Below are 25,047 nucleotides of genomic sequence, written 5' to 3' on the forward strand. Positions count from 1 at the left end.
AAGGAAAAGAGACTTTCTACACAGTCAACTAAATTCAAAATCATGTCACAAAAAGATCTTTTTAATTTTTCCCTTTCTAACCTTTCACAGAAGATTACGAATTAAAACAAACAGTTTTTTTAAAACTCTCAGCTTGATGAAGTACTAAAAAGCTTGCATGCTAAAAACTATTTCTCATGTTATTAATAACTTGTCAAATCAATCACTGAATGAAAGCTTTTGCCATAAAATATGCATATTACAAGGAGTAGTTGAGTCTTGGACCAGATTTTTTTCCCATTCAGTTAGGAACCAAGAGGATGAAGGTCTGGCTCACATTGCCAAACTGGATGCTCTCTGACTGGCATCTCCTCATGAGGGTCTACATACATCTCCCCATGAGGGTTTACCTTCTGAAACAAGACAAAATAAATATGTGAGAAAGATGTCTTTCAATCTTGTCCTTGTGAGGAATCAAACTGCAGATCTTTAAATTCTGCACTCCCATGCTCTACTGATCACTAAGCTACAGAGACTCTGCATTGAGCTAGCCAATGACAAGGTCTATACAAGACACGCATTCTGCATTCAGTGTTGGAGGCATTGAGTGTGACCAGAATAAAAAAGATCCTGGTAAAATTTATTCAGAGTTCCCATGGGGAATTGAACCTTTGTCTACACATTGATGGGAGCAGGTCATTGTGTTGCGTTCTTGAGTAAGATACTTCACTCTCACAGTGCTACTCTTCACCCAGGGTAGAAATACATTTTGGTAAACACTTAACAAGGATTTCATTGAGGAATGTGTAACTGCTGACAGAAGAATATTTATTATATCTGAACAATGAAATACCATCAAACATATGTTTATTACCTTAGGGAAGATGTACTTCCCATGTTGCTCCACACCAAAGTCAAAGACATATCGACCAGGTCCACAGGGCTACCAATAAAGAATTACAACTCATTTTTACAACGTGAGGGCTCAGTTGTTCAAAGGATGCATAACACTATCCAACAAATAAATTGCTATCCAGTGGATGAGTGTTACTAAAAGGTATAGCACTATTAACCCTTTTAAATCCCAGAAGTGATCAACATGAAACTTCTCCCTATAATATTCTTACATTATCCAGCAAATAGGTAATGAGAATATTCAAACTTATCAGTTAGAAGTTATTATCTTGATCTAACACCAAATTCCCTTATATGGAGACTTATCCAGTGGATAGCATTATCCACCCTGCAAACAACTGGTGCCAGATCAGTTTAAGGTGAGGGTCAAACGTAATTGGTAATTTGATTGGCTGCTGCTTTCCCTCCCTATAATTGGTGTAGAAATTGTACGTCACCCTTACAATTAATCACATAGAGAACTAGAACCAATTACAACTTATGCTCAGTGTAAAATTGTGTGTCAGATGTTATTGTAATGCTCCAGTCAATTCAAAGCTACAACATCTCACCCCTTCCAGGCAACAGATGGGCATTTAACTGTTATCAGTGTGTAGGGAATTTAAATCTTGCCTGAGTGGGGTGGGGAATTTGAACTCGAAATGTAAATGGGGGGAAGGGGGCAGGTATTTGAGCAAACCAACTTTCAAAAGTTTAAGTACCTGAATTAATTGACGCTTAAGATGCTGTGTTTTAAAAGATAACTAACCCTATTTTCCATAAAATGTCCAAGGTAGACATGATTGGCAAGAATCATATTGACTGGTCCATGCAGTTTTCCATTTACCCAGTGTCCATCATACTTGAAAAATAAAGACAATATGACTTTTTCTCAAATTTTTTTTCTATAATAATTATAACAATAATCAAAAATTTTCAATTAATTAAAATTTTCAATTAAAAATTACAAATGTTCATACAAAATTACAAGCCTTAAAAAAAAAAACCGCACGGAAATTAAGTTTCCCAGTAAATATTATGGTTATAAACTAAGACTTTTTTCATGATGTCAAGAAAACTAAAGGTGTGTCTTCTAGAGTGACACTGCATCATTTCATTACCACACATTTATCTGGTTATGTTTATCTATTTTACTTTAGTTTTCTGGCCATTTAAAATGACAGAGATCCATATTGAAACTTCCCACACCAACCTCAATAAGTATTTACATCATAGTCCCAAATAAGGACTGTATACAGGACCAGAGTACCCTTTTGTTGAGCTCCCAAGAATAATTTCAGCATAATTTGTATCACCTTACCATATTTCCTTGAATAAGTAGTCATGATCCTATAAGCACCTGAATAAGCACCTACCCCCTAAGCAATAATTTCAAACTTGTAAGCACCCCCCTCAAATTACTGCCCCGCTCCTCCTTCACTTTCTATAATAGCGGAAATAAAAAGAAAACCTGTTTCTATTGCTAATTTTTCTATAACTTTTTAAGCTTCAACTACAGCAGAATCAGTACAAGAAAATAAGTTTCTTTTCTGTTCCAGTAATTTGTCTCCACTTAACAAATAGATTCCAAGTTGCCGTGCGTCTGTTCAGTAATAGATCACAGATGACGTCAAAATGTGGTAAGAACAAAAAAGTGACACATGAGGTGCAGCGAGTGTGTCACTGATGTTCTTACCACATTTTGACGTCCTCTGTGATCTATTACTGAACAGACGCACGGCAACTTGGAATCTATTTGTTTTATATAATAAAGAATTTAAAAAAGTTTTAACGATGACGTCATCTATGCATCTGTCCTCCAATAGATCATAAGGGAGAACCAATCAGAATGCATGCATAACTGAGCTTATTATATAAATTCTTTTAGAGTTCCTTTTTGTGTTATCAGTTCTTTTGATTTTTTTTCTACAGCTGTGCTAACTTTAAGCTGAAATATGAAATAGGTGCACGGGTGTTAATTCAAGGAAATAAAGTAAAACTTTTTGAGGTTGGTTTAGTGAACAAGCCCACACAGTAAATGGTTTTTCTTTTCTTTTCAATTCTTTCACTACAACCTGCCCCTTTAACCATTTCATCCTTGAGAGTGATAAGCATCTAATTTCTCCCAACAGTATCAATCCTAAATCAAATATTAAGGTCACGAGAACAAATGAATTAATTGCCTACTCAAGGAGCCCTTGATCAATATAAAAATTCTCCATGTAACTACCACAAGAAATGTAAAGAGAACACCAGGGAGAACTGACATACTGATATCAGGGTGTAGAGGGTTAACTTCTATGAGCCACACCCATTCTTTAGTCGTAAAAATGTCAACTTTCATGACAACATACCTTGAGTTTGGTTGCTGCACAAGTATACACTCCTTTTCCTTCCCTCCAGTTGTTTTGCCATTCTCCATCATAAATATCCCCATTAGCATAGTGGTAAACTCCTTGTCCATTGCGCCTATTCTTTTTCCATTTTCCTAGGTAAAATTTTATAACTTTAACCTTTTGACTCCCAAGATCTGATTATTAATTCTCTTCTCCAGCTGTTACACATTTCCTTGTAAATTTGTTGTGAGAATTTGGTTTTAGATAAAGATATCAACTTCTATCAGTTTTAGTACTCTCAGTACCTGTTTGCAAGATACTGTATGGATATTGTAGGGAGAAGTTACAATTTAATCACTTCTACGAGTTAAAAGATTAAAACAAGCTTCACTTAACCCTTCCTCCTCCTGGAGTGACAATTACCGTAATTTCCGGTCGATTACCCGCACGGCCGATTACCCGCACCGGCCGATTATTGCATACGGCGAAAAAAAAAGTCAACGGATTACCCGCACCGGTGGATAACCCGCACGTTGTTATTCAACTTTTTCGGTGGCGAAAACGTGACATTAAGGCGACTTAATAGGAGCGTAATGAGCAATATCCATTGTTCATTTGTCGTTAAAATACTTTTTCAGCGCGAAATTAGTTAAGTTTCGCACCTATTATTTTCAACATTCTGGTGATGCATTTGGGATTTAAAATTACTGTCGGCAATTTCTCAAAAAAATCGATATCTCCTGTTCTACTGGGCCTAACAAGTCCCTTAAAACGGGAAAATTCTCTTTAGCTCAAGCTAGTGAAAACTGGAAATTTGTTACTGATGCGCCGGATATCCTTGGATTATTTTTGTCACCATCAAGGTTTTGTTTTCACGCGTGCCGATAAAAATTTGTTTGTCGCGCAACTAATTATGCGTGAAATAAACTCGAGTTGGCATCATGTTTTCGTGCCGCTTTGTGGCACTTTTGATACAATAAAATTCATTTGAGAGGTGGAAACGCAGGTAGGTGAGAAATTTTTTCAATTCAACTTCCAGAAGAATTTAAAATTGTCACATAACCCGCACCTCCCTATTACCCGCAGTGGCGCGGATTTAATGCAAAATCAACAGATTACCCGCGGGTAATCGACCGGAAATTACGGTAATTAATTTCTCCTCACAATTTTGACATTTATTAATTTTTTTAACCCTGAGAGTGACTGACTTGTAATCTCTCCTTACAGAATCACCCTTGAATCAAACTTAAAGGTCATGAGAATATAGGAAATGATCACCAGTTTAAGAGGCTCCTGATCGTTAAACAAATTCTCTGTCAGTTGTATAGGAAATGTAAAGAGAGCAGTGAGGAGAATATGTATATTGATGTTTTTGAATGGAGAAGGAAAATATCAACTGCCAGTTACTGTTTAGTTGAACACAGCTTAAATTATAGGAAATATATGGCAGACAGTGAGGGGAGGTTAATTTTTGATATTGAGAGAAAAAAATGAAGAGGGTTGTTTTCATCAAATAAATTTCCTTCCTTTGCCACCTTTCGGCCCTCTTGACACTGTTCACAAAACTAAATGTTCAGATGAAATATTTAGCTTAAGACAAGTATGTTTTGAACGCGGTTTTGCTAGAAAAAAAAACAGCTAAACTTAGTATAAATAACCGGCCCTTAATGACCTGGTACAATGAAACATAAAATGATTTAGAAAATTAATTGATCTATTTTATATCCAATACATTCTGAACATTTAATGCTTTGGAAAAAAACCATCAGTTGAGAAATTTTCAATTTTTTTGAGAATGTGAATTGGGTTTATTTTATCCTTGTCAAAGAGAGAAACTTAAAACTTTTCTAACTTTAGCTTGCAAAAAGGATTTGTACCAATCAAATTTAATAAAGGCAGTCTTACCTTCGTATTTAGAGCCATCAGGATACTCAAGCAAGCCATCTCCGTTCTTCAGGCCCTGATCATAATATCCTGTGTACTTCGCTCCATTTCGAAAAATGTATACACCCTTCCGAAAAAGAAAAAATCAAGACGCTTTGGAAACGTTTCCAAAGTAATTCTCCAACTTAAAAATAGTGTAAAAAGTGCATGAATGTAAGCTACTTTAATATTACATGTGCTTAAATAAACTCCTACAAAATTAGGGCGAAACATCCCGAGGCGTAAAATTGACGGAAATTCGGTCCCCTTTCTAACGATCTTAAATTTCCTTTCTCTCACGTATAACAAATAGGAAGAAGGCTTCTTCAAAACCCATACCTTCCCGTGCCTCTTTCCATGAAAATAAGTCCCTTCGTAAACATCACCATTGGGTAGGACAGCTTTTCCTTCGCCATGTCTCTCGCCAAGGTCGTTTCTTTCCCCATCGTACTCCTGTCGTTTGTAAACGAACAATTCGGCACGATGAGAAAGCATGAAAATCACTGGAAGCTGATATCGTTGCTATCAAAGCGCTTTTTATCTTTCTATTGATAATCAAACGTTCGTTTACTCGAGTTTCTTTTCCGGCAAAGCACAAGGTACCTTTCAAAATGGCGGGCATTACCGTTTCACTTCACTGTGTGATTAGCAAGTATTACAGAAATCACGCGATAAGTTACAGCTTACCCCTAAATCACCACTCCAGTATAAATCTTCGGAATCAGCATCGAAAATACCCGACATTTTTTAAACTACTGAATCGGTGGTTGAAAGCCCTGGCCTCCGATGCTACCTCGCGTGATACAAATTATTAAAATATGGCGGATAGATTTTAATGAATAACCCGTATAATGATCACGCATCAGTCCTAACCCGCCGAATGCACGAACATGACGTAACTTTGTCCGTAAGTGGCCACGACGACTAACGAATGTCTCCGATCTCGCTCATGCTCAAGCTACCGCGAGCGAACGATAGCTATCCGTCCTCTGTGACGTAACTCTGGGAACGTATTTCTTGAAACGCATTTTGTAAAAGTCCTTAAACGAAAAGAAGGGAAGGTCATTTGAGAAGAACCAATCAAATGTGCATTTTGAGAATGTATGTATGATGGATGAGAAGAGCGCAAATTTCTTTTATTAACGCTCTTAGGAAAAGCTATTGTAAACCGTTACTGTAAATTTGGTTTGGTAAACGTCAGTGATTCTCAAACTTCATTGAGACGGATTTTAAAGCAACAGTTCAGGAATATGATTCAGAAACACATTCTAGAAATGAAGACGAGGAACTTACCTCGAGAACTTTGTTTGAGAATGAAGAAATGTAAAATGGTTTCCGTGTTTACATAGCCTGATGTAAACACGCGGGAGGTTGGGAGAACACGAGATAAGCGTAGGAAACCACGACGCGAAGCGTAGTGGTTTCCAGCTTATCGAGTAAAATATATGATAAATATATGAAATATACTGTTGAAGTAATTTGGGAACGCTTGTTGGGTACCTATATTAAGTAATATATGGGGCTCTCACTGTTACCAATTTTCAGTGGAAGTGTTTACTTGTACTATTGGTAATTTCAAGGACAATTATAGACTCGAACTCAAAGTATATCACTAAGGAACATTTCATTTATTTCACCTTTCAATATGAAGTTACAATATCGTAAATGTTTATGGTAAAACAACTCAGTATTTTTCACACTCGATCACCAGCGTAAACTGAGATAACATGGCCAGCATTTTATCAAGAAAATTCTAGAATTGTACGCGAAGCAAGACAATAAGTTGGTGAGATTTTCAATGCATAGGAATTTTTGGATGGTAGAAACTTATTCAAACGATTGACCTCGAGAAGAAAAATACACTACATAACTACAAAGCTTATTAAGACAACTGCGTCGTCTCGTATTTATGGGTTAATTGTGATTAAGGCAACAAAACATATCACCCACTTGCGATGGGAAAGCGCGGGAAATTTCGCGTGTGCTGTCTTGATTGCAACTGATTAGTTACACATCTTGAACCCGATTGGCTACAACACGATGTGCGCGTTGTTTTCTTTCAACCAATAATACAACTCGGCAAATTCGCAGGAAAACCCAAAACGACTTCACGCCATTTGAATCTGAATGAAATAATTATTTGCCATCTTTACAGAATTAGCTATTTATCCACTGCGAAGAAAGCACTAAACAGTTTGGAAAGGTTCACTTCAGAATAACCGTTGGCGTTCAGAACTCTGGAAACTGTTGAGTGAACAGCGGTGTAAAATGGCGTAGCAGTGCGCTTGTCGAGTGGTACTGAAAGTAGAACAAAAGAAAGGTTTTAGTTCTTAAAATAAAACTTCTTTAAAATTGAACTTCACAGGTATCATTTCCTTCCTTGTAAGCAAAAAAAAAAGGAAAAAAATGACTATCGCTATGCTAGTGCAACCAAACCAAAAACGCGAAGTTGTATATCGAAACAAACGTGACATGTCACAAACGCGACAAGCCACGCAATGCAAAGAAAACACTGAGGTATGACGCAAATGGATAACACATGCAGAGCTTTGCTCGTGTCACTGTCTTATTTTGTTGTACAGTAAAACTGCAATAGATTTTTGGATTTAACAGGGGGAGGTTCTGCGAAGCCAAATAGTTAAAAAAAAAAAACTTGAACATTTACCATCTTCACCATTAAAATAGAGCATGAGGCGTCCTAAACCCATGCCCAGGCTTCCACGACCAGAAAGGGAGTAGGAAGATCATAGGCACTGAATATGAAAGCTATGTTCGCAGTAATGAACACTACTGAAGCAGTACTGAAAATATTGCCTGAAAAAAAATCCGGCCTGTACGGGATTTGAACTCATGACTTCTGCGATACCGGTGCAGTACTCTACCAACTGAGAGCTGGTCATTATGTTGGTTCGTAATAAACCCGTGAAGTGATTACTCAATGACTGTACTTACATGAACATCATAAATGTGAACCGCGGATTAAGAAATTTATATAAAAGCCATATTCGCAGCAATGATTGATTCGTAGTTCATTCGTCATCGATTCAAGGGTTTATTACGAATCAACATGACCAGCTCCCAACTGGCTTGTTAGCTCAGTTGGTAGAGCACTGCACCGGTATCACAGAGGTCATAGGTTCAAATCCTTAAACCTTATTTGTCACTACTGCTTTAATGGTCATTACTGTGAAGATCGCTTTAATATTTCTTAACTCGCAGTTCACATATATGATTTTCATATGAATGAAGAGGGTAAGTTTCTAAAGAAACTGTGGTGCTGCGTCGGTGGGAGAATATAACGGGGCACTTCAGTATTATCAACTGAGTTGATAACGTAAATTAGCCACCGCAAAGAGATTCAAAGCTGACGTTTCGAGCGTTAGCCCTTCGTCAGAGTGAATGAGCGAAAGGTTTTAATATATCCATACTCAAAGATCACAAGCGTTCATAAGCGATCTCCTTCGGATTCTGTTCAAGGCGAGCCACTTAATAGTTTTTTAACTTACGTTTCTTTATTTCTTCCTTGGAATTCTTGAGGGCGTACTCATAGTCGAACAAGCGCGAGTAATACAAGAGCTGTGTGTACAGCGCCGTGTCTGAATACTGTTAAACGGGATATAAACAAAAAAGATAAAGATGACTCTTTGACCAACAAGATCTGAACATCAGTTCTGCATATAATTGCTGGCTGATGAGTGTGTCTGCTATTATGTAAAAGCCTTTCTTCAAATTTAAAGTACCATTCATGGCTTTCGATAAATGAACCACGCAGTGATTAAGTAGAGGGAACTGTTTGATTAAAAAACAAAAATCGGTTACTCTACTTACCGCTGGATGTAAATGAGCCCTGAAACAGGACGTGCACATGGGGGCGCCCCGCTGAAGTGTCAGGGGCACCTGGCGTGTGGTGTAACCACAGGAAGGGTCGTCGCATTTTTGCCATCCCTGTGACATTAAAAATTTTAAAACTGTGTTTAAAGAGTGAAGCAAGTTCAGTTATTTTCTTTACCTTGAAGTACTTGAGAATAAAAGAATATCTCCCTCGAATACTTTTTTTTAGATTGGAATCAAGAATCCATCGTCTTACCATGTAGTACTCCTTAATATGTTTGCGCATGGCAATTGTGAGTTGGTTTGAAACAGCGCCCGCGCTATACTCGGTTCTACACCCGGGACATGTATCATTGAGGCCAAATGGGTCGGACTGTAAAATAAAGAGCATCGCATGACGTAAGTAAACAGAAACGACTCAAATCGTGTCAGAACAAAAAAATGGTTGTAACATGCAGTACACTAAATGAGTGCCAGATGTATGAAAACAGAGATAAGTGGAGGGGAGAGTACTGGTTGCAGCTTCATAAATTTCGAGAGCGTGGCGAGAGGGAGGTCCTGGGGTGCCCATGACAACCCCCACCTCTCCCCCCCTCTTTGCAAGCCCTTCTTTTAAGCAAACAACCTACAGTATTCGGGCGGCCAAAACCTGTCTAGCATTCTCTGTTTGACACAGTGTGACCCCCTTTTGAAAAATCCTGGTGACACCCGCGAATTTATCACTAGCGATTATCTGGGTGTACTTACAGTATTTTTAAACAGCACCTCAAGAGTTGTTTCTTTATCACAGCCTGGACGCTTGCATTTCACAATAAACCGTTCACAGTCCTGCATAGAGGAAGTAGTAAAAGATGAGGACGATTCGGAGATTCAGGTGTATATAAATACAAACTTTGTGTTTTGGAAGTTAGTTGACACATCTTTTCTGGTTATAAATGGCACATTGTGGAATTTTGCTCTGACAAGCGTGAACAAGTGTAACCCGCGCCCAAACTACCTACCAAACCCAGGAAGCACCAAAACTGCCACAAAGATCTCTGTTATATTTTTGTACGTTTCTCCAACGCTCCTTTCGCGTTAAACTGTCCTGGATGCAAACACGCCGCGCGTCACAAGTATTATTTACGCTTTAACAAAAGCTTTTGATTATTAAGATTATGATTATCACTACTACTGTCAAAACTATTTCTATAGTATGAAAGCTGATGAGCAATTCTACTAAAAAAAAACTATTCTCCGAGGGCGAAGTGAAGGTTATTGAATAATCTTTAAGAAGGAGGCCGAGGGGAATTATTCAACAATTTTCACCTCGCGTTCGGCGATTAATTGTGTTAATAGAATTACTCATCAGCTTTCGAGTTTTGTCGTAAACTCTGTTCACTAAAAAAAGGATTGCGATTTTTTTGTTGCAATTGAGCCGATAACTCAGCAAAAACTTCACATATCTCTTTTATAAGGTGTTCCGCCAAGCTCAGTAACATATTTTGGGCCCTTCGCAACTGAATTTTCCTCTATCGCGTTTATTATTTTCACGGAGTTATTGACTAGATGCAAGGCAGCCATTTTGAAATGTTGCGCTCCAGTTATAATCAGCTCGCGCGAGATGATTGTATCGAGATGTGACTCAAAGCTGACCAATCAGAGCGCGCGCATCTTTATAATAAACCGGAACAATTATGTTAATTGTGGTTATTTTTTCCCTTCGAATATTCCAACCATGTTTTAGATTTTTGGGTTTTCATTTTAAAATATCGCCCTTAGTTTTGAAACTCTTCCTGTAAGACCCCTTTTGTAAGCTTAAATCTTAGTGATTTCCAGTACCTTAAATCTCTCCTCGTCTGTCATCATGGCCTGGCCACCAAGCAAAGCGTCATTTTCGTCATCATGCAGCCCAGTGTTACCACGGTAACCAGACGGATCCAAACCTGTCAGAAATTAGAAAGAAAAGTGTCATATACACTTTCCCGACTGCATTTCCAAGCCAATAGGAAAATAAGCGCTATTCGTGTGCCACATATTTCCGAAGCAACGGTTCAAATATGGACCAAAACAATACCGCGAGAAACGTCACGTTAAGCGAGTGTTCGACCTAGTACACTTAGTTCCCAAGTTATTTTTTCATACTTCCTCGAGGGAGGGAGAAAGAGGACCCTGGGAACGATCTTAGGATATAGTCCGTATCAGTGATAATTATACTATTTTGAACCGATTACCGACATACCTAGACACTGTGCGATGTGAGCGGCGTCCGTGCCGTCGATAGGATCACACAAACGAGACACAACAGGGTGAACCTGATTTGCCAGATAATACTTCACGTCTGCAGTTTAAAGTTGTTAAAAGAAAAGGACCCATGATAAAAGATATAAGTAAATATATAAAATAATCAGATGACTAAATCCCATGATGGTAGCGAACGACACACGTTCAGTTGAAAACGGCTTGCGAAGAAGAAGAGAAGAAACAGGTGACTGAAAAAGAGTGACACAAATTGTCCCACGACGCCTTTTGCAACCAGTGAATTTTAGTGAACTGTGGTTCTGATGTTCTAAAATGAATATTTGATATCATGAAAAAAATAACCAACAAATGTTCAGCAATAAAATTTTGGCACTTCTATGACGTTTGTATTTCAAAGGATACCGATTTTCAGTGTATCAGACTTGCAGAATTCATCCGGATGGTAGGCACGTTGAGTGGCAGCCAGCGACGAGCCATCCTATGAAAAAACGAAAAATGTGTAAATAAAACAAATAAAAAGAACTCTCAAATACCCATGTACTAAATAAGACAAGTTCAATTGAATATCGAAGGCAAACCACAGTCAGATCGGTTTTGTTTCGCTTTGCTTTGTAATTGGTTTAGAAAACTCGCATCACCCTCTTAACCAATCAGATGCTAACCGACATTTTCCCGCACTTACGGTCAGTTGCACGGGTTTACTTCAAGTCCTGATTGGTTCTCTGTGATGTTCAGCTTTTCTCAGATTGGCTTGGACCGTTACTTTGGCTTTGCCCTTCTGACACATTAAGAAAAAGCGCTCCTGTAACAAAAATCTTGGTGGGAGTCTGTTTTCCCAAACTGATGAGAAAAAATTGATTTACTTACTTCACAAATGACATAGGGTATGGTATCGCCAGCGTTGACTTTTCTTCCCTTACTAAGCATCCGCAAGGCCACATTGACATGAGCGAGCGACTTCTTGTCAGGGTAGTCATGGGGAGATTTAGTCAATTGCTGTAAAAAGAAATATTGATAAGTACAAAGTAAAGGACTCTACAAATGATTATTGGAAACATTTATTTTTCAGTGATTACAGACCGTTTTCCTCGATGTGGATGGGGATAAGTTTCATGCGACTGAAATTGCTCGCGTGTTTCCCGCCATTTCACCGTTTCTATTTTCGCGGGCACATGACGCGGATTCCATATTTTCCCGCCCTCACGGTAAGCACCGTTCCCCCACTTAACATTGTTTACACATCAGGTTCTGATTAACTCATTCCTTTACTTCCTTGCCCGTTGATATTTAGTGTCTGAAGAGAAACTGTTAAACAAACAAGTTTCAAACCTTGTTTATGATATACTTCTGAATGTCCACTTTGCCTTCGGCAACATTCTCTCCAACTGAAAAAGAAAGAAAAAAAAAATACCTCACGGCAACAGCTTTATAACAATAGTAAAATATAATCCAAATTATTTACATTCTTGACCTGAACATTCAATGAGAGTTTTCTGACCAGCGGCCATACAGTACCTGATATAAGATAGTCGTGAATATTCTCCACAATCGTTTCACGAGGTTGTGATGACAAGATCTGAGCCAGAACGTAGCTATAAACAAATCACAAAGAAACATTTCGTTACAGTTATCATTCTATCATCTCATTGTTAGCTTCTTAATTTGCCGACCATGGAGTTACTTACTTCCCAGAATCCTTCGCGAGATCACACCAGTCTCTCCGCACAATATCCAAACCTTTCATCTCTTTGACTTCGTTTAATGTTCCTAAAAGATAAATTTTGCGAACTCGTGTCGTTTGAATGGAAATTTCATGTGATATTGGCATCGCCACAATTCGTTGGCCCACTCTTTTGAGACTCTTTTTATCTTGCGAGATTTTTGATGACATTATTCATTGAGAAACTCTCTTGGAGATCACACAGACTTGTGAGATGACCTTTTTCAAATATCAATGGGATGAATTATTTAAACAGGGTGTGTCAAGGCTCGTCCAAAATTACCAATTTTAAGTCGGACGCTTGACCATCCGCACCAAACACATTTTTTGTCGTCGCCAATTTTTTAGTCGACCGATTAACAAATTGTTCGTCTGGGATCTAAATAAAATCTTATCATTGAAAACCGTCTTACCATCCTCATTCTCTGAAATACTGATGGCAGCGTACCTTGAGAGAAAGAATAAAGGAATTAGATCTTAAAATGATGCACTTACACACTTCGATACATCATTCTACACTTCAATGGCACGTCCAAGGCAGAGAGAGACAGACAGATAGACGGACGGACAGACGCACAAATAGAGGGACAAACGAACAGACGAATAGACAGACTGATGTAGGAACAGACGAAAGTTTAAATTGAGGAACGAACGTGGGACAGACGAACAGACTACAAGACGAACGGCCAGACAGACGAAAGTTCAAATTGAGGAACGAACGGGCAGACAGACGTACAGACTGACTGATGTATAGACGGACGAACAGACAGACAGAAGGACAGACAAACTGATGTAAAGACAGACTACTCACTTTTTCTTCTTCAGTAACAGCATGGACTTAAATATACCATCAATGTCGATCTCTAATAACCGATAAAGCTTGTTGACCTCATTTTTCACCTTAAAGGAAAACGAAAGTTAACCAATAAAACCGTCATCGGTTGATTAAAGTTTTCAAAACAAACTGATTCCGACTGTAAAAAGCACTGTGTTGCCTTCTTCCTTCGTAACATCCCCTGAAAACCACGTAACTCAGTCCCCTTTGCAAGTTGTTGAGTGTGTAAGTTCCCCTCACCTGTTTACAAGATAACGGTCGGTATCGCAAAGAGAGGTTACATGTTAATCACAAACCTTGTTCCCGATCTTGCGTACTTCTACCAGGTCTGTAGTATTGGTGTTGATCATGATAGAGTCTGTGTCTCCGTAAATCACATCAAGACCCAACTAACAGAATTTAAAAAAAAAAAAGAAAAAAGGTAAATATTTTATTTTCTCCTCTTCTAGTTGTCTGTGACATTCTAAACGTACGAAGTTTCCTACAATAGTGTAAAACGTAGATCTTTTCGAGCGGCCAGTTAAATTCATTGTAAAATCACATTTATCATATTTCGCGTCCTTCGCATGTTATAAGTCCATACGTTGTGCGAAATTCTGGATCTTATTTGCTTGCATGAGTGCTTTGGTGGCTTACAACCCACGAATGTTTACCGATAATGAATTGCTCTGCTCTTTCTCGATTTTCTCTATGAAAAATTTTCCTTCACTTTACCAACAGCAGGCGCGTTTACTTATCGTGAAATCACTAATATCACTTTCTAACAAACATGTAACAATAACAGTTCAAAATAAGGTTTGAATTGCTGTCGCAAGAAACACAACACGTTTCTACACCAAGATTACTTACATTTTGAACCAGGTCCTTTGTTTTGAGCAAAATCTGAAATAGGAACGAAAGAAATGAAAATTTAACAAAAGCTGAAGATTAATCCTTAACCCTTTTAATTTTCAAGCAAAACAGGTGGCGAGAAGGATAAATATCGACTAGCGGATATTGTTTGATTGAGCATTAATTTCTCATAACTAAAATTATAAGAGATGCATGGAAAACAGCGCAGAGAATTGATATCTTGATTAAAGGAGTAAGAGCATATAGGAAAGACTTTCCCTGACATCCAACGAGCTTGCGAGTTCGATTTGGGTCAGCGAAGTGCATAACATTATGACGTAACTTCGATCGGACAAAACTGTCGTCGACCCGACGACTTCTCGAGCTGTTTCCTCCGATCTGATTGGATGACCAAAATCGAAAATCACTCGGTGAAGGTTCGATAACGTGTTGTCGGGTTCAATTTTCGCGTTCTAAAAAAAGCTGCTTCCCGCCCTTCCGCAGACATATCACGCAAAAGAGTTTAGAATTTGAACCAGACCATGTAATTACATGGTAATTACATGGTCTGACGTTTCGAGCGTTAGCCCTTCGTCAGAGCGATTGACGAAAAGCTAACGCTCGAAACGTCAGCCTTTAAACTCTCTAAGGTGGCCAATTTACGTTATCAACTCAGTTGATAACACTAAATTACCCTGTTAAACTCTCCCACCGACGCAGCACCACAGTTACCCCCTTCATTCATTTAATTAAATGCCTAGCAACTAAAAAAAAAAAAAAAAAAGAACAAAACAGAAAGCCAGACGTTATGACTGGATTAAACTTCATGCCACCTCTACTTTGAAAGATCATGCCAAGATCTAAGATTGTGCGATAATTGAAAACAAAGACCGACTGCCCCTTTTAAATTTGCATCTGAAAAGACCATGAAACATCTAAGATCGATTAAACCATGAAATATTCTAAATTCACTGATTACTAAAAGATAATCCATTAATGCAACAGCAAGATGCTTGAACACTTCGATATTAAGATGTTTTCAACCTTTTTAGCGTAATCGAATCAAAGCAATATGCAGCGAAAGTCAAACGTGACAATAGTGGAATTTAGGAAAGTCTTTTCACTGATAATTACACTGTAATTGCGCCGCACACGCATATATTGGTGGCACTTTGACGGTTAATGACACGGGGATTAAATATTAACGTGACACGCAAATTACTAAATTTCAGTAACCAAACGTGAACGAGAGAAATCGAGAACCAGGATTATTTAGCGTACACCGCACCTTTGAAACCAGGCAGCAAAGACATGCAAAGATGACAAAGAGATAAACAAAATACTTGAGAACGAGCAGAAGTCAACTGGATAGTTTGCAGAAAGAGAAAGATTTCGGTTTTTTTAACACTTCCAAGCTATAATGTTACGTCGCCATTGTACCTCGATCGCGGAAGAACCAGATGTCGGGAAGAACTCAGCGAGAGGAGTGGAAAGTGCTGGTAAGCCACTTTAGATCACAACATACGTTTAAAATAAACAAACACGAGCTTAATTCGCCATGAACAAAGAATAACGAATCATGGAAACAACTTAAATCTGCCCAGAGGGTACGATATTCACATGTTAAAATCCGAGCTACGCTAACATCAAAAGATTGCCAAGCTGTACTGTTTTGTTTCTATTCGGGGAGGGATATTTATTGTGTCCTAAATGTATCATTTCAAATCCTCATTGGGAGTTAGTCAAGTTAACCTCACGCTTTATGAACAGAAAGCCCTTATCTTTTAAGGAAGTTTTAGTTCTTTTTTTTAATTACTATTGGGCATCAACAGTGGAATTTCTAAATCCTCAAGCCGATGACAAACGCGAAAGAAAACAAAACAATTAAATAGAGAACCAAACGTGCTATGTAATAGCTAAACTCTAAACACTGATCAACGTGCCATCAGTTACGGTTGGACAAATTTCAAGATCTATGTATTTAGAAACAAACTTTTAAGTTCGTTAAACGCGAAAAATATTGGCGTTTCCTGTCTTTTTCAGTCAATCAAATAATTGAGAACTGACAAGCAGTGTATTTCACATAAATAAGAATTTTCAGACCATTTGCAGCGCAAGGTATATAGTGATATCATTTCTCTAAACCTAACACAATTAATTGCTGTACTATCGTTCAGTTGTGAAGTTTGTTACTATGTACTCAACGGAGATGGAAACTTCGTTTGTTCCAAGTGCGAAGATATTTGGTTTTGGTACAATTTGTATTATTAAGACAAGATTTCAACACTATCTAACAGTAAAAGATTAAACAAGATTCACAATGCGCGCTTCAGTTCTAAGGTGAGAAGCCACAAAAAGTACATAAACGTTTATTAGATCTCTTAATTTTGTTTTTTTTAAGAGAATGCTGCACTTTCAGTTGACACAAAGGCGAGCGAGGAAAAAAGTCCAAGCAGTAGCACAGAGAACGGCGAGTTGTTGAGACGATTTCTGTCGCTTAAACCTACTAAATCTTCGACTTCGGCTTTGAGCGAGGACGAATCGGGAAGCGATCGGTATTCGATTTCCGACGACGAATACATCTTCGCCGATGACGAAGATAACCCGGACATAAACAAACCTCTGGACAAAGACAAGCATTTGTCAGCTAAAAGAAACAATAATGATGTAAAAAATGTATCTAAAAGGGAAGAGGAGGCCTTGAAATCCTCAAAACTGACTCCTGATCAAATTCGTGAAGTCAAAGAAGCTTTTCATGTGTTTGACACCAATGGTGATGGTTGTATCACAGCAACAGAGCTGAAGAAATTGGTAACTTCCCTTGGGTACAACATAACAGAGGCGGAACTCATGGATATGATGAACCAAATAGGTGAGAATAGAATTACCCAGGGGTAGTGGGGGGGAAGAATTTGCCCGGCAGAAAGGTTGACGAGGAGGCTGGGAAGAAATATTTGGCTTTACAATACAAAAAGCCAATCACTTGGTGACCAAAAGTAAGTTCAGTTTCTCTCTGTTATTTAGATGCAGACGGAAATGGTGCTATCGACTTCCCCGAATTCCTCGCGCTTATGTCGAAAAACCTAGATGATTGCGATCCTGAAGACATTCTACGCGAGTCCTTCAAGGTTTTTGACCGAGATGGCAGCGGTTTTATTGGAGTCGCTGAACTCGACCGAGTCTTCAAGCTCCTCGGTCAGGACTTTAAAGATTACGAAATCGAGGCTATGGTAAAAGCCGCTGACGCCGATGGTGATGGGCTCGTGGGCTACGACGATTTTATGATGATGATGAATGTCTGAATGAAGGGTTCTTAGTTTCGTGTGATCAGAGACAATTTCTCCCACGAAATGTAGTAGATTGCCAAGAAAGCGAGTGGGGATACTGACAAAAACAATCATCTCTGACATCTTACATGGAACTTGCCCCAAATTTTTAAATTTAACGTCGTGTGTAAGGTGCAAAACTCGGAGAAAGTTGAAGTAAGACACTAAAATCTCTTCCAAAAGAAAAACTAGAAAAGTTAAAGATCAGTAACATAGGAGTGGTCCCCTTTGCAGCCATTCTTTAGGATAACACGCAACGATCCCATTAAATGGCAGCGAAAGAACCTGGTGCGCTTTTTTATTGAGTGTCGTAAAGCCAAACCAAAGTATTCACAACAGCCAATCAGATGAAAAGAATAATCACAAGGAGCCAATGAGAACTAAGAGAACTCAAGAAACGTTCTTGAAGTGCGGGAAAACGCGGATGACCAATTCGTGATTGGTTTAGTTTTGAATCTGATTGGTTCCGAGAATGGCGCGAGTTTTATCAACCAATCACAGAGCGAAGCAACCCAAAACTGAGCAATCCCGAATACTTTTGACAACAAACTGATAATTGCTTTAAAAAGCTGGCACAAGCGCGAATTTCATTTTTATGTACAGGATGACAAAAAGAGTTTTCTGTTTTGTTATTTTAGGCCCTAAATGTTGAAACGTATTTTTTTAAAAATTATTTTAATCTAACTTTCTGTTCAGCCAGTGCTAAAAAGCAAAAACTTCCGCGTGTTGCACCGTCAAATAAACAGCTGTTGAAAAGACTTATACGTCAACTAAATACAAACAAGGTCTCACTCATCAAGACCGCTAGGAGCCAGTGAGAATTCGGAAGTTTCAGCGAGCACGGTGCGGAGTTTTCTTCACCAAACGATCAAAACCCCGCTGGCTTATCAACAAAGACAACAAGCTGTTTTTTGGTTGACCAACTTTCAATTTTCCTTCTAATTTTCACACATCAGCCTAAATGTTGAAATGTGGACAAAAAAGAGACATCTCACTTAAAAATTGGCTCATAAAGAGAACAGACCAGCTTCTAAACTGCTTTTTAATACCTAAAAGTCAGTTTTTTTATCTTTTTTTATCACTTTACCTGTCGTTGGCCTGTGACAGGTTTACAACAGTTTTCAGAACAATTTGCGCCTCAATCTTTCATTAAAATTGCTGTCACTACAAGAAAACACCTTATATGGAAACGTGGTTTGAAGTGTCAGACAACTATAATTATTAAGTCGACAAAACATACCAAAATTTGCAGTTGCATTTGTAAGCGTTTCAAGAGCTAAAAAATTCGGGTCTCCACTAAACGGAAAAACATTTCTGATTTTTTCGTATTTTTAAAATGCAGGTCTTAACTCAGACAACCGGAGCCAAATACTTTCATGGGCTAAGAAACTTTATTTTTATGCTTTTTTTTTTTTTTTTTCAAATTGACTGGTTTTTCCACACATGACCGACCATATCACATTATAGAATTATGAAGTGGGTGGATTTTCAGGTTTAAAATGCGAATAAAGAGATAAACGGTGGTTATGACGTTTAGACAAAAATTAAAGCCATCACTATCAAAGGAAATAAAAGACGGAAATTTTGTACACAAAGAAAATATCATGGTTGGAGTTGATAGAAATGTAATTTATTTTGTAGACACATTTGAGCAAAGTTAGTGCAATTTGCGCGAATTTTGGGATATCTGATGTCAGTCTACGTGACTAATTATCTTTTGTTTTACCACAAACTCTTTCTAGCTCAAAGCCTTGATTTAATTTTTATGAGCTCTTTAACAAAAGGAACTTAATGATCAAAGACGAAATCATCGCAGTTAGCCCTCCTTAGAGCGGGGAGTAATTATCTTCTTTTATAAGACTACATTTAAATAAGTTGATCGAAGCCAGTCTTTGTCTTCCTAACAATAGTATAGGTCATCAACACAATGTCCAGCTCGTTGAAAGTGTATTGCTTTGCGAGCTAAACTAGCCTCGTGGAAGAAGAAGTCTTTGGTTATATGAGCGACGACGAGTCATCGCTTCCACGAAAATTCCTTGGCTTGCGATCCAGTTTGGGAATTTCAAAATGGCGGGCATTCCCCATCAAAAACAAGTTAATATGAGGGTTATCTTTCGCAATTACGACAAAGATTCGGACGGATTTATAAGTGTGAAAGACCTTGTTCACGTCTTCAAGGACTTGGGCGAAGAAATAGGCGATGAAGAACTGAAAGAACATCTTCGAATCACAGGTAAATTAAATATTCATGTTCAAATTAATACGCGACTGCAAAATTTTTAAAGTTGAGACTCATGATATTAACTTGCAGCGTCCATTGCAAATCTTATAAAAACAATAGCCAAAATTACCTTACTGCACGGTCTGAACGACTCATAAGAAGCCCCGTAGACTAAGAAAATGACGATGAATAAATATGACAGTATTTCTTTGGAAATTACATTTTTTTTCAGGTTTTCTTCTAGAAATATTTCATTTTTAGACGAGAAGTGGAAACACAGGAACGAAAAAAAAGCGTGTGTCTTTAGAGAAATAGATGAATAATTTGGAAATTGGTGTCAGGTTTCATGAAACTTCATGTATAAAGAAACGCTGTGAATATTAGTACCAATGTGTGAACGACTCTAGGACAATTTGTTGTCTACTCTCCATTTCAAGATGATATCTGACTCATTCTACAGGTATAAATAACCGACCAAACACGACGGTTTCTTATGACAGCTTCCAGCGACTCTCCAAACAGATTTTCCGCGAGACAAAGCGTGAGCGGCGTTTAAAAAGAGTATTTCAAGAATTTGACGTGGAGAAGAAAGGCTACATCGAAGCTCAAGGAATAAAAAGAGTTTTACGCAGGCTCAACATTGATCATACCGAGTCTGACATAGATCTAATGATCAAAATGGCCGACACGAAGGGAGACGAGAGAGTGGATTTCGACGAGTTTATTCAAATTTTTGGCGAGTCGGATTTTATTTAGAAATTCGGCTACAACGAGGCAAGTTCTCTTGTAGAAACTTGAAATTGTCATAAAACTTGTCATATATTGATAAAGAACGTAATTTTAATACGGTAAAAAAGTTTACTCAAACAACTTGTTAAACTTTTCAAGTGTTCCATAGTTCTACTAAACCTAACAATTAGTCCGAACGGGTCCTGATAGAAACAGAGAGATTACGACGATGAATTAAACATTAATAACAGCGACGGAGCATCAATATTTGCAAGAAACTGCATGATAGGTAAATGTCTACGATAAAAAATTTACTTTATTGACGAACGACCAATTCATCAAATTCGCTGACAGACTTAAAAATTATTATAATTAAAAAGTATCCTGAATGTCAGCGGGAACTTTCAATAAAAACTACAAAACATGTCGTTGCTTCAGTGTCAAGTGCCTAACTAATAAAAGTCATCTCAAAATTAGTAAGTTTAGAGTTGAAGCAATTTCGAATTCGTTTTGTCTTATAAACGTCTGTCTGGCGGAGGCGCAAAGTAATTCCGAAATTCACCCGTAGCGAATAAAAATTATTTTTGGAATTTAATTGTCAACCACAACGTTTAGTTGATGAACTTAAAACATCTGTTGAGATTTCCACAGAAATGGCCATACGAACCTCATAAATAAATAACGATAAGCATCTCATGGGTTTTCTTTTGACAAACAAACAAATTGAAGCAAAAATTTGTCATCGTGGGTTTATTGGGAAATAAAACTGCAATCAAAGGCTTTTGCAATTTTTTTTTGCTGAATTATGGTTATCTCGAATGTACATCACTATCTCTATCATTCCCTTTTAATATTCTACAAAAAAAGACGTGAAAATAAAACCAATTTATTTGCATGCAATTCCACTGAGTGTGATTTTTCCATCTGGAGATTTGGACGCAGCGTTATGGTTCGACAAATGCTGTGAATTCTTTAACAGTTGGTTAAATCTGAAGTGTACCGCCTAGTGTCGGAAATGCGACCAGATATTTCTTTCCATGACGAGAAAGAGAGTAACTTTAGAGAGATAAGAAGTCTCAGTCAAAAACACTCCTACGCTTGTGGTTTGCAGCCGAAAAGATTACTACCACCAAATGCTATAGCTTTGGAAAACTGGCGATAAGGTTTCGATGAGGTCTTCCAGAAATATTTCCGGGAAACGGAATGTTTAAAATCGAAACAGGTGGAAAACTGCCATGTTATCGCATTGACAAGCTGCCATGTTATCGCGCTGTGACGCTATCATGCTGTCACGCTGTGACGCTTTAGCGCCGTGTTGTCATAATCATCTTGTCGTCACGCTGCCGTTATGCCGTCATGCTATCGCACTGTCACGCTGTCATAATATCATAGTACATACCTCTCGGCCTTTGCTCGTAACCAGGGCAGCCAGTGGCTTGGCATAAAATCTTGAATGGGAGAATCCTAAGCAGCCATACATGCTACAATAGAAAGAAAACCAACAAGCCCCAAATTAGTGCCGAGATGCTCTGAACAAGCCAACACAACTCTAGAAGTGAAAGCAATGCGTGACTGTAACGTGACTAAAGAGCTTGCCATATTTCTTCGCGAAGTGTCTTCATAGGCGGCCCGACAAAGTCATCTCAGGCTAAATAACATTACCAAACTAGTAAAGCTTTCTTAATTAAAAGCGAATAACTTTTTTTCTAAGCTCAAAACAAAATGGAAATCAACTGACAGAATACCCGTAATTAAATAAACTTTGTGTTCGTAAAGTACCCAGTTATCCTTTATCCTACATTTGCTTCATTCTGCAGATTTCTACGAACAATTCCATCGTTTCGTATCTTTGGCGTGGAAGTGGTTGTCTCTTATGTTTTCTTATGAAATTTTGGGCGGGAAATTGACGCACTGCTGGATAAAATTTATTCACTTGCGCATGCCTATCGTTTTTGTCTGCTGTGTTTCCCTAAATGAAGCGACTACGGAAGACGAGTATGATAAACCTACCTGTTTGCAGTAAGCTTTAAGGCCTTTTGTCTTATATCATACTGAAAAGAAAAAACATACAACAATGAATAATTTTAAAAAAATACATCTCTTTACATCGTTTTAAATCCTCACATCATGGGCTTAAAAAGGGTATTTAAAAAAAATTGGTTGAAATTCTAAAAGTTTTTGTCCGTGATGCGATAAGGGCCCAACTGCCGGGCGAAGCGGCTAAATTAAAGTACATTTCCTTGAGGGATTATGGGCCAATCAAAGAGAATTTCAGAAAAGGAAAGAAGTAATGTGACATCCATGCGAACCTCGGATTACTTTCGAAAATTTCTCTTAATATACATTACTAACCTGCAGGTACTGATCTGAATCACGAGCGCAGTTTTTCATCATTCCCTTCACCTAGTAAGAAAAGTGAATACTGTTGGTAAGCAATTAAAATACTTTGTGTAAAACGTGGCACGTGCATGCTCTTACAATCGTCACCAACCAGCCTAAGACAGGAACAAACCTGTTTTCTTCGTTCCACCAATTTCCTGATCTCCGTAGGCAGAATGCCAGGTTCTAATTCAGGATCAGGTAACTCAACCATTTCCTCTTCCTCGGCTAGCTGATAAAATAAGAATGAGTAATGAATGAATAAATTTTATTGTAAGTAAAGTGCTATGGTCCGGATAAAGGTAATTCTGAAAAATAACAAGAAAAATAATTGACTGAAAGATAGAGAGTTCAACGAAACACTTGATTGAGCAAAAATTCATAAAAGATTATCCTCTTCGTTGTTAGTGAGCTTTATTTTGTAGGCATAATTCTATAAATGAAGATGACGCGATTAAATTAAATGCAACTTACCCCCTTAGAGTTGAAACTTGTTCTGTTGATTGTAGTAAAGCAAATGTTGTATTCCTGTATAATGGACGGGTATAAACTGTTGAAATCCAGCAGCAAGATATGTTTGTCGTAGAAACCTAAGAGAAAAGTCGAAATAAAGTATGTTTCGTAAAGTGCCGTATAATCAAAACTATAGTTACCACGACAGCCAATCAAAGTGAAGAAAGCTGTAAAAATAGCCAATGAGAACTCGATGTAAAAACGAGCAAACGGCCCAAAGCGCAGGAAAACCTGAGTGACTACGGCGCCATCGGTTTGGTTTTGCATCCTAGACCAAACACGGTGCGGAGTAAAAAAGATTAGAGACCTTTCTTAGGCTCCAACACCAGTCCCCCAGCATACGCTGGTTTTCTTCGTCCTTTCTTGGAAGTCGAAGGTTGTTCGTCTTCATCGTGGTCTGCCTCGACCTGAGAACGAGGATAACAAGAAACTTTTAAGAAGTTAAACCATTGACAGAAACACGAGACAGGGAAAAAAAAAGTTCCTCCCATCGAGTTCCAGAGATTGTACTTTGGAAACTTGCCCGGAAATCTAGTCTCTTTAGAGTGCTTTTCGATTAAGTGCCGTAAAAACAAAACCAATCAATTGTAAAGCTGAATCAGAAGAAAAGGAAATTACCCTGTAGAGCCAATGAGACCTCAAAGTAAAACCAAGAAAACCACCGAAAGCGCGGGAAAACGCACGCGATCAAATCGTGATTGGTTCAAGTTTTACACGTGATTGGTTGAGAGATTAGCGTGAGGACCAATCACAGAGCCAAGTAAAGCAAAACCAATGCAATCCCGGGTTACTTTCGACTTCCAATTGAAAATTGCTTTAAATAAAATTGTTCAAAACACACCACGCTATCAACAAGTGTAATTTAAGGAGTAAACTCAAATGTATTGTGATAAATTGATGAAAAATAGCTGAAGGAAATAAATATCGAGAGAAGAAAAGAGAAACCTCGAGCAAGCAAGTTAGAACAAAAATATTTATACCACTTGTTTCTTGCCATAACTTTTATCTGGACAGATAAAATTCCTGAATAAAATAAAATATTACGGTCACTGTTAAAAATAATGAAAATTTAGTAATAGAGAGAATTATATTTCTGTTAAAGGAAGGACAAAGCAGGTGTAAAACGTAAGTTAAAGGGTGCAAAAAGAAACAAGAAATTGTCTGCTTTTTTTTTTCCTGGAAAGGTGATGGTTTAAACTATAGCTCTTCGCTCTTACTTTGCTGTTGCGGAAGCTAACACCTACATCAAAATTTGCAACGGTTTTCTTGCCTTGATCAATTTATGGTTG

General features: G+C 38.0%; 4 protein-coding genes across 5 annotated transcripts in view; 2 read left to right on the top strand and 2 right to left on the bottom strand.

The window, feature by feature from the left end:
• Positions 1–40: 40 nt before the first annotated feature.
• Positions 41–5,975, bottom strand: LOC113686280 (radial spoke head 1 homolog). The gene is made up of 7 exons (XM_027203884.2): positions 5,820–5,975; positions 5,472–5,585; positions 5,115–5,220; positions 3,228–3,361; positions 1,643–1,735; positions 854–922; positions 41–392 (listed from the first exon to the last, which is right to left on the bottom strand). Exons 1-7 carry the CDS (start codon positions 5,874–5,876, stop codon positions 285–287), a joined length of 681 nt encoding a protein of 226 aa, XP_027059685.2. The 5' UTR covers positions 5,877–5,975; the 3' UTR covers positions 41–284.
• Positions 5,976–6,737: 762 nt separating this feature from the next.
• Positions 6,738–25,047, bottom strand: part of LOC113686295 (DNA polymerase alpha catalytic subunit-like) — a 34,408-nt gene continuing 16,098 nt past the window's right edge. For both annotated transcript variants that reach the window (XM_089209482.1, XM_089209481.1), the window contains exons 38-60: positions 24,739–24,781; positions 24,066–24,165; positions 23,720–23,835; positions 23,379–23,477; positions 23,219–23,269; positions 22,877–22,917; positions 22,266–22,347; positions 14,609–14,641; positions 14,056–14,148; positions 13,736–13,824; positions 13,338–13,372; positions 12,890–12,971; positions 12,720–12,796; positions 12,534–12,589; positions 12,072–12,200; positions 11,607–11,682; positions 11,185–11,283; positions 10,785–10,888; positions 9,711–9,791; positions 9,220–9,336; positions 8,961–9,077; positions 8,639–8,735; positions 6,738–7,430 (exon numbers count right to left, since the gene is read on the bottom strand). In XM_089209482.1, coding sequence (XP_089065608.1) covers positions 7,294–7,430; positions 8,639–8,735; positions 8,961–9,077; positions 9,220–9,336; positions 9,711–9,791; positions 10,785–10,888; positions 11,185–11,283; positions 11,607–11,682; positions 12,072–12,200; positions 12,534–12,589; positions 12,720–12,796; positions 12,890–12,971; positions 13,338–13,372; positions 13,736–13,824; positions 14,056–14,148; positions 14,609–14,641; positions 22,266–22,347; positions 22,877–22,917; positions 23,219–23,269; positions 23,379–23,477; positions 23,720–23,835; positions 24,066–24,165; positions 24,739–24,781 — 1,954 coding nt within the window. In that variant the 3' untranslated portion in view covers positions 6,738–7,293. The remainder of the gene's footprint in view (positions 7,431–8,638; positions 8,736–8,960; positions 9,078–9,219; positions 9,337–9,710; positions 9,792–10,784; positions 10,889–11,184; positions 11,284–11,606; positions 11,683–12,071; positions 12,201–12,533; positions 12,590–12,719; positions 12,797–12,889; positions 12,972–13,337; positions 13,373–13,735; positions 13,825–14,055; positions 14,149–14,608; positions 14,642–22,265; positions 22,348–22,876; positions 22,918–23,218; positions 23,270–23,378; positions 23,478–23,719; positions 23,836–24,065; positions 24,166–24,738; positions 24,782–25,047) is intronic.
• On the top strand, positions 15,522–19,516 carry LOC113686315 (uncharacterized). The gene is made up of 3 exons (XM_027203920.2): positions 15,522–16,089; positions 16,992–17,462; positions 17,615–19,516. The coding sequence occupies exons 1-3, from the start codon at positions 16,011–16,013 to the stop codon at positions 17,890–17,892; spliced, it is 828 nt and encodes a 275-aa protein (XP_027059721.2). The 5' UTR covers positions 15,522–16,010; the 3' UTR covers positions 17,893–19,516.
• LOC113686316 (neo-calmodulin) lies at positions 19,525–21,297 on the top strand. Its single transcript, XM_027203921.2, has 2 exons — positions 19,525–20,149; positions 20,598–21,297. Exons 1-2 carry the CDS (start codon positions 19,984–19,986, stop codon positions 20,891–20,893), a joined length of 462 nt encoding a protein of 153 aa, XP_027059722.1. The 5' UTR covers positions 19,525–19,983; the 3' UTR covers positions 20,894–21,297.

This window comes from Pocillopora damicornis, chromosome 6, assembly GCF_964200805.1.
Source record: "Pocillopora damicornis chromosome 6, jaPocDami1.2, whole genome shotgun sequence".
Classification (NCBI taxonomy): Eukaryota; Metazoa; Cnidaria; class Anthozoa; order Scleractinia; family Pocilloporidae; genus Pocillopora; species Pocillopora damicornis.

Coding starts and splice junctions, on each gene's coding strand:
- LOC113686280 (XM_027203884.2), bottom strand. CDS start 5,876: ATGTCGGGTATTTTCGATGCTGATTCCGAAGATTTATACTGGAGTGGT. Junction 5,586..5,819: donor ACTGGAGTGGTGATTTAGGG/GTAAGCTGTAAC, acceptor TACAAACGACAG/GAGTACGATGGGGAAAGAAA. Junction 923..1,642: donor GACATTTTATGGAAAATAGG/GTTAGTTATCTT, acceptor CTTTATTGGTAG/CCCTGTGGACCTGGTCGATA.
- LOC113686315 (XM_027203920.2), top strand. CDS start 16,011: ATGTTACGTCGCCATTGTACCTCGATCGCGGAAGAACCAGATGTCGGG. Junction 16,090..16,991: donor GAGAGGAGTGGAAAGTGCTG/GTAAGCCACTTT, acceptor GTTTTTTTTAAG/AGAATGCTGCACTTTCAGTT. Junction 17,463..17,614: donor GGATATGATGAACCAAATAG/GTGAGAATAGAA, acceptor TCTGTTATTTAG/ATGCAGACGGAAATGGTGCT.
- LOC113686316 (XM_027203921.2), top strand. CDS start 19,984: ATGGCGGGCATTCCCCATCAAAAACAAGTTAATATGAGGGTTATCTTT. Junction 20,150..20,597: donor AGAACATCTTCGAATCACAG/GTAAATTAAATA, acceptor CTCATTCTACAG/GTATAAATAACCGACCAAAC.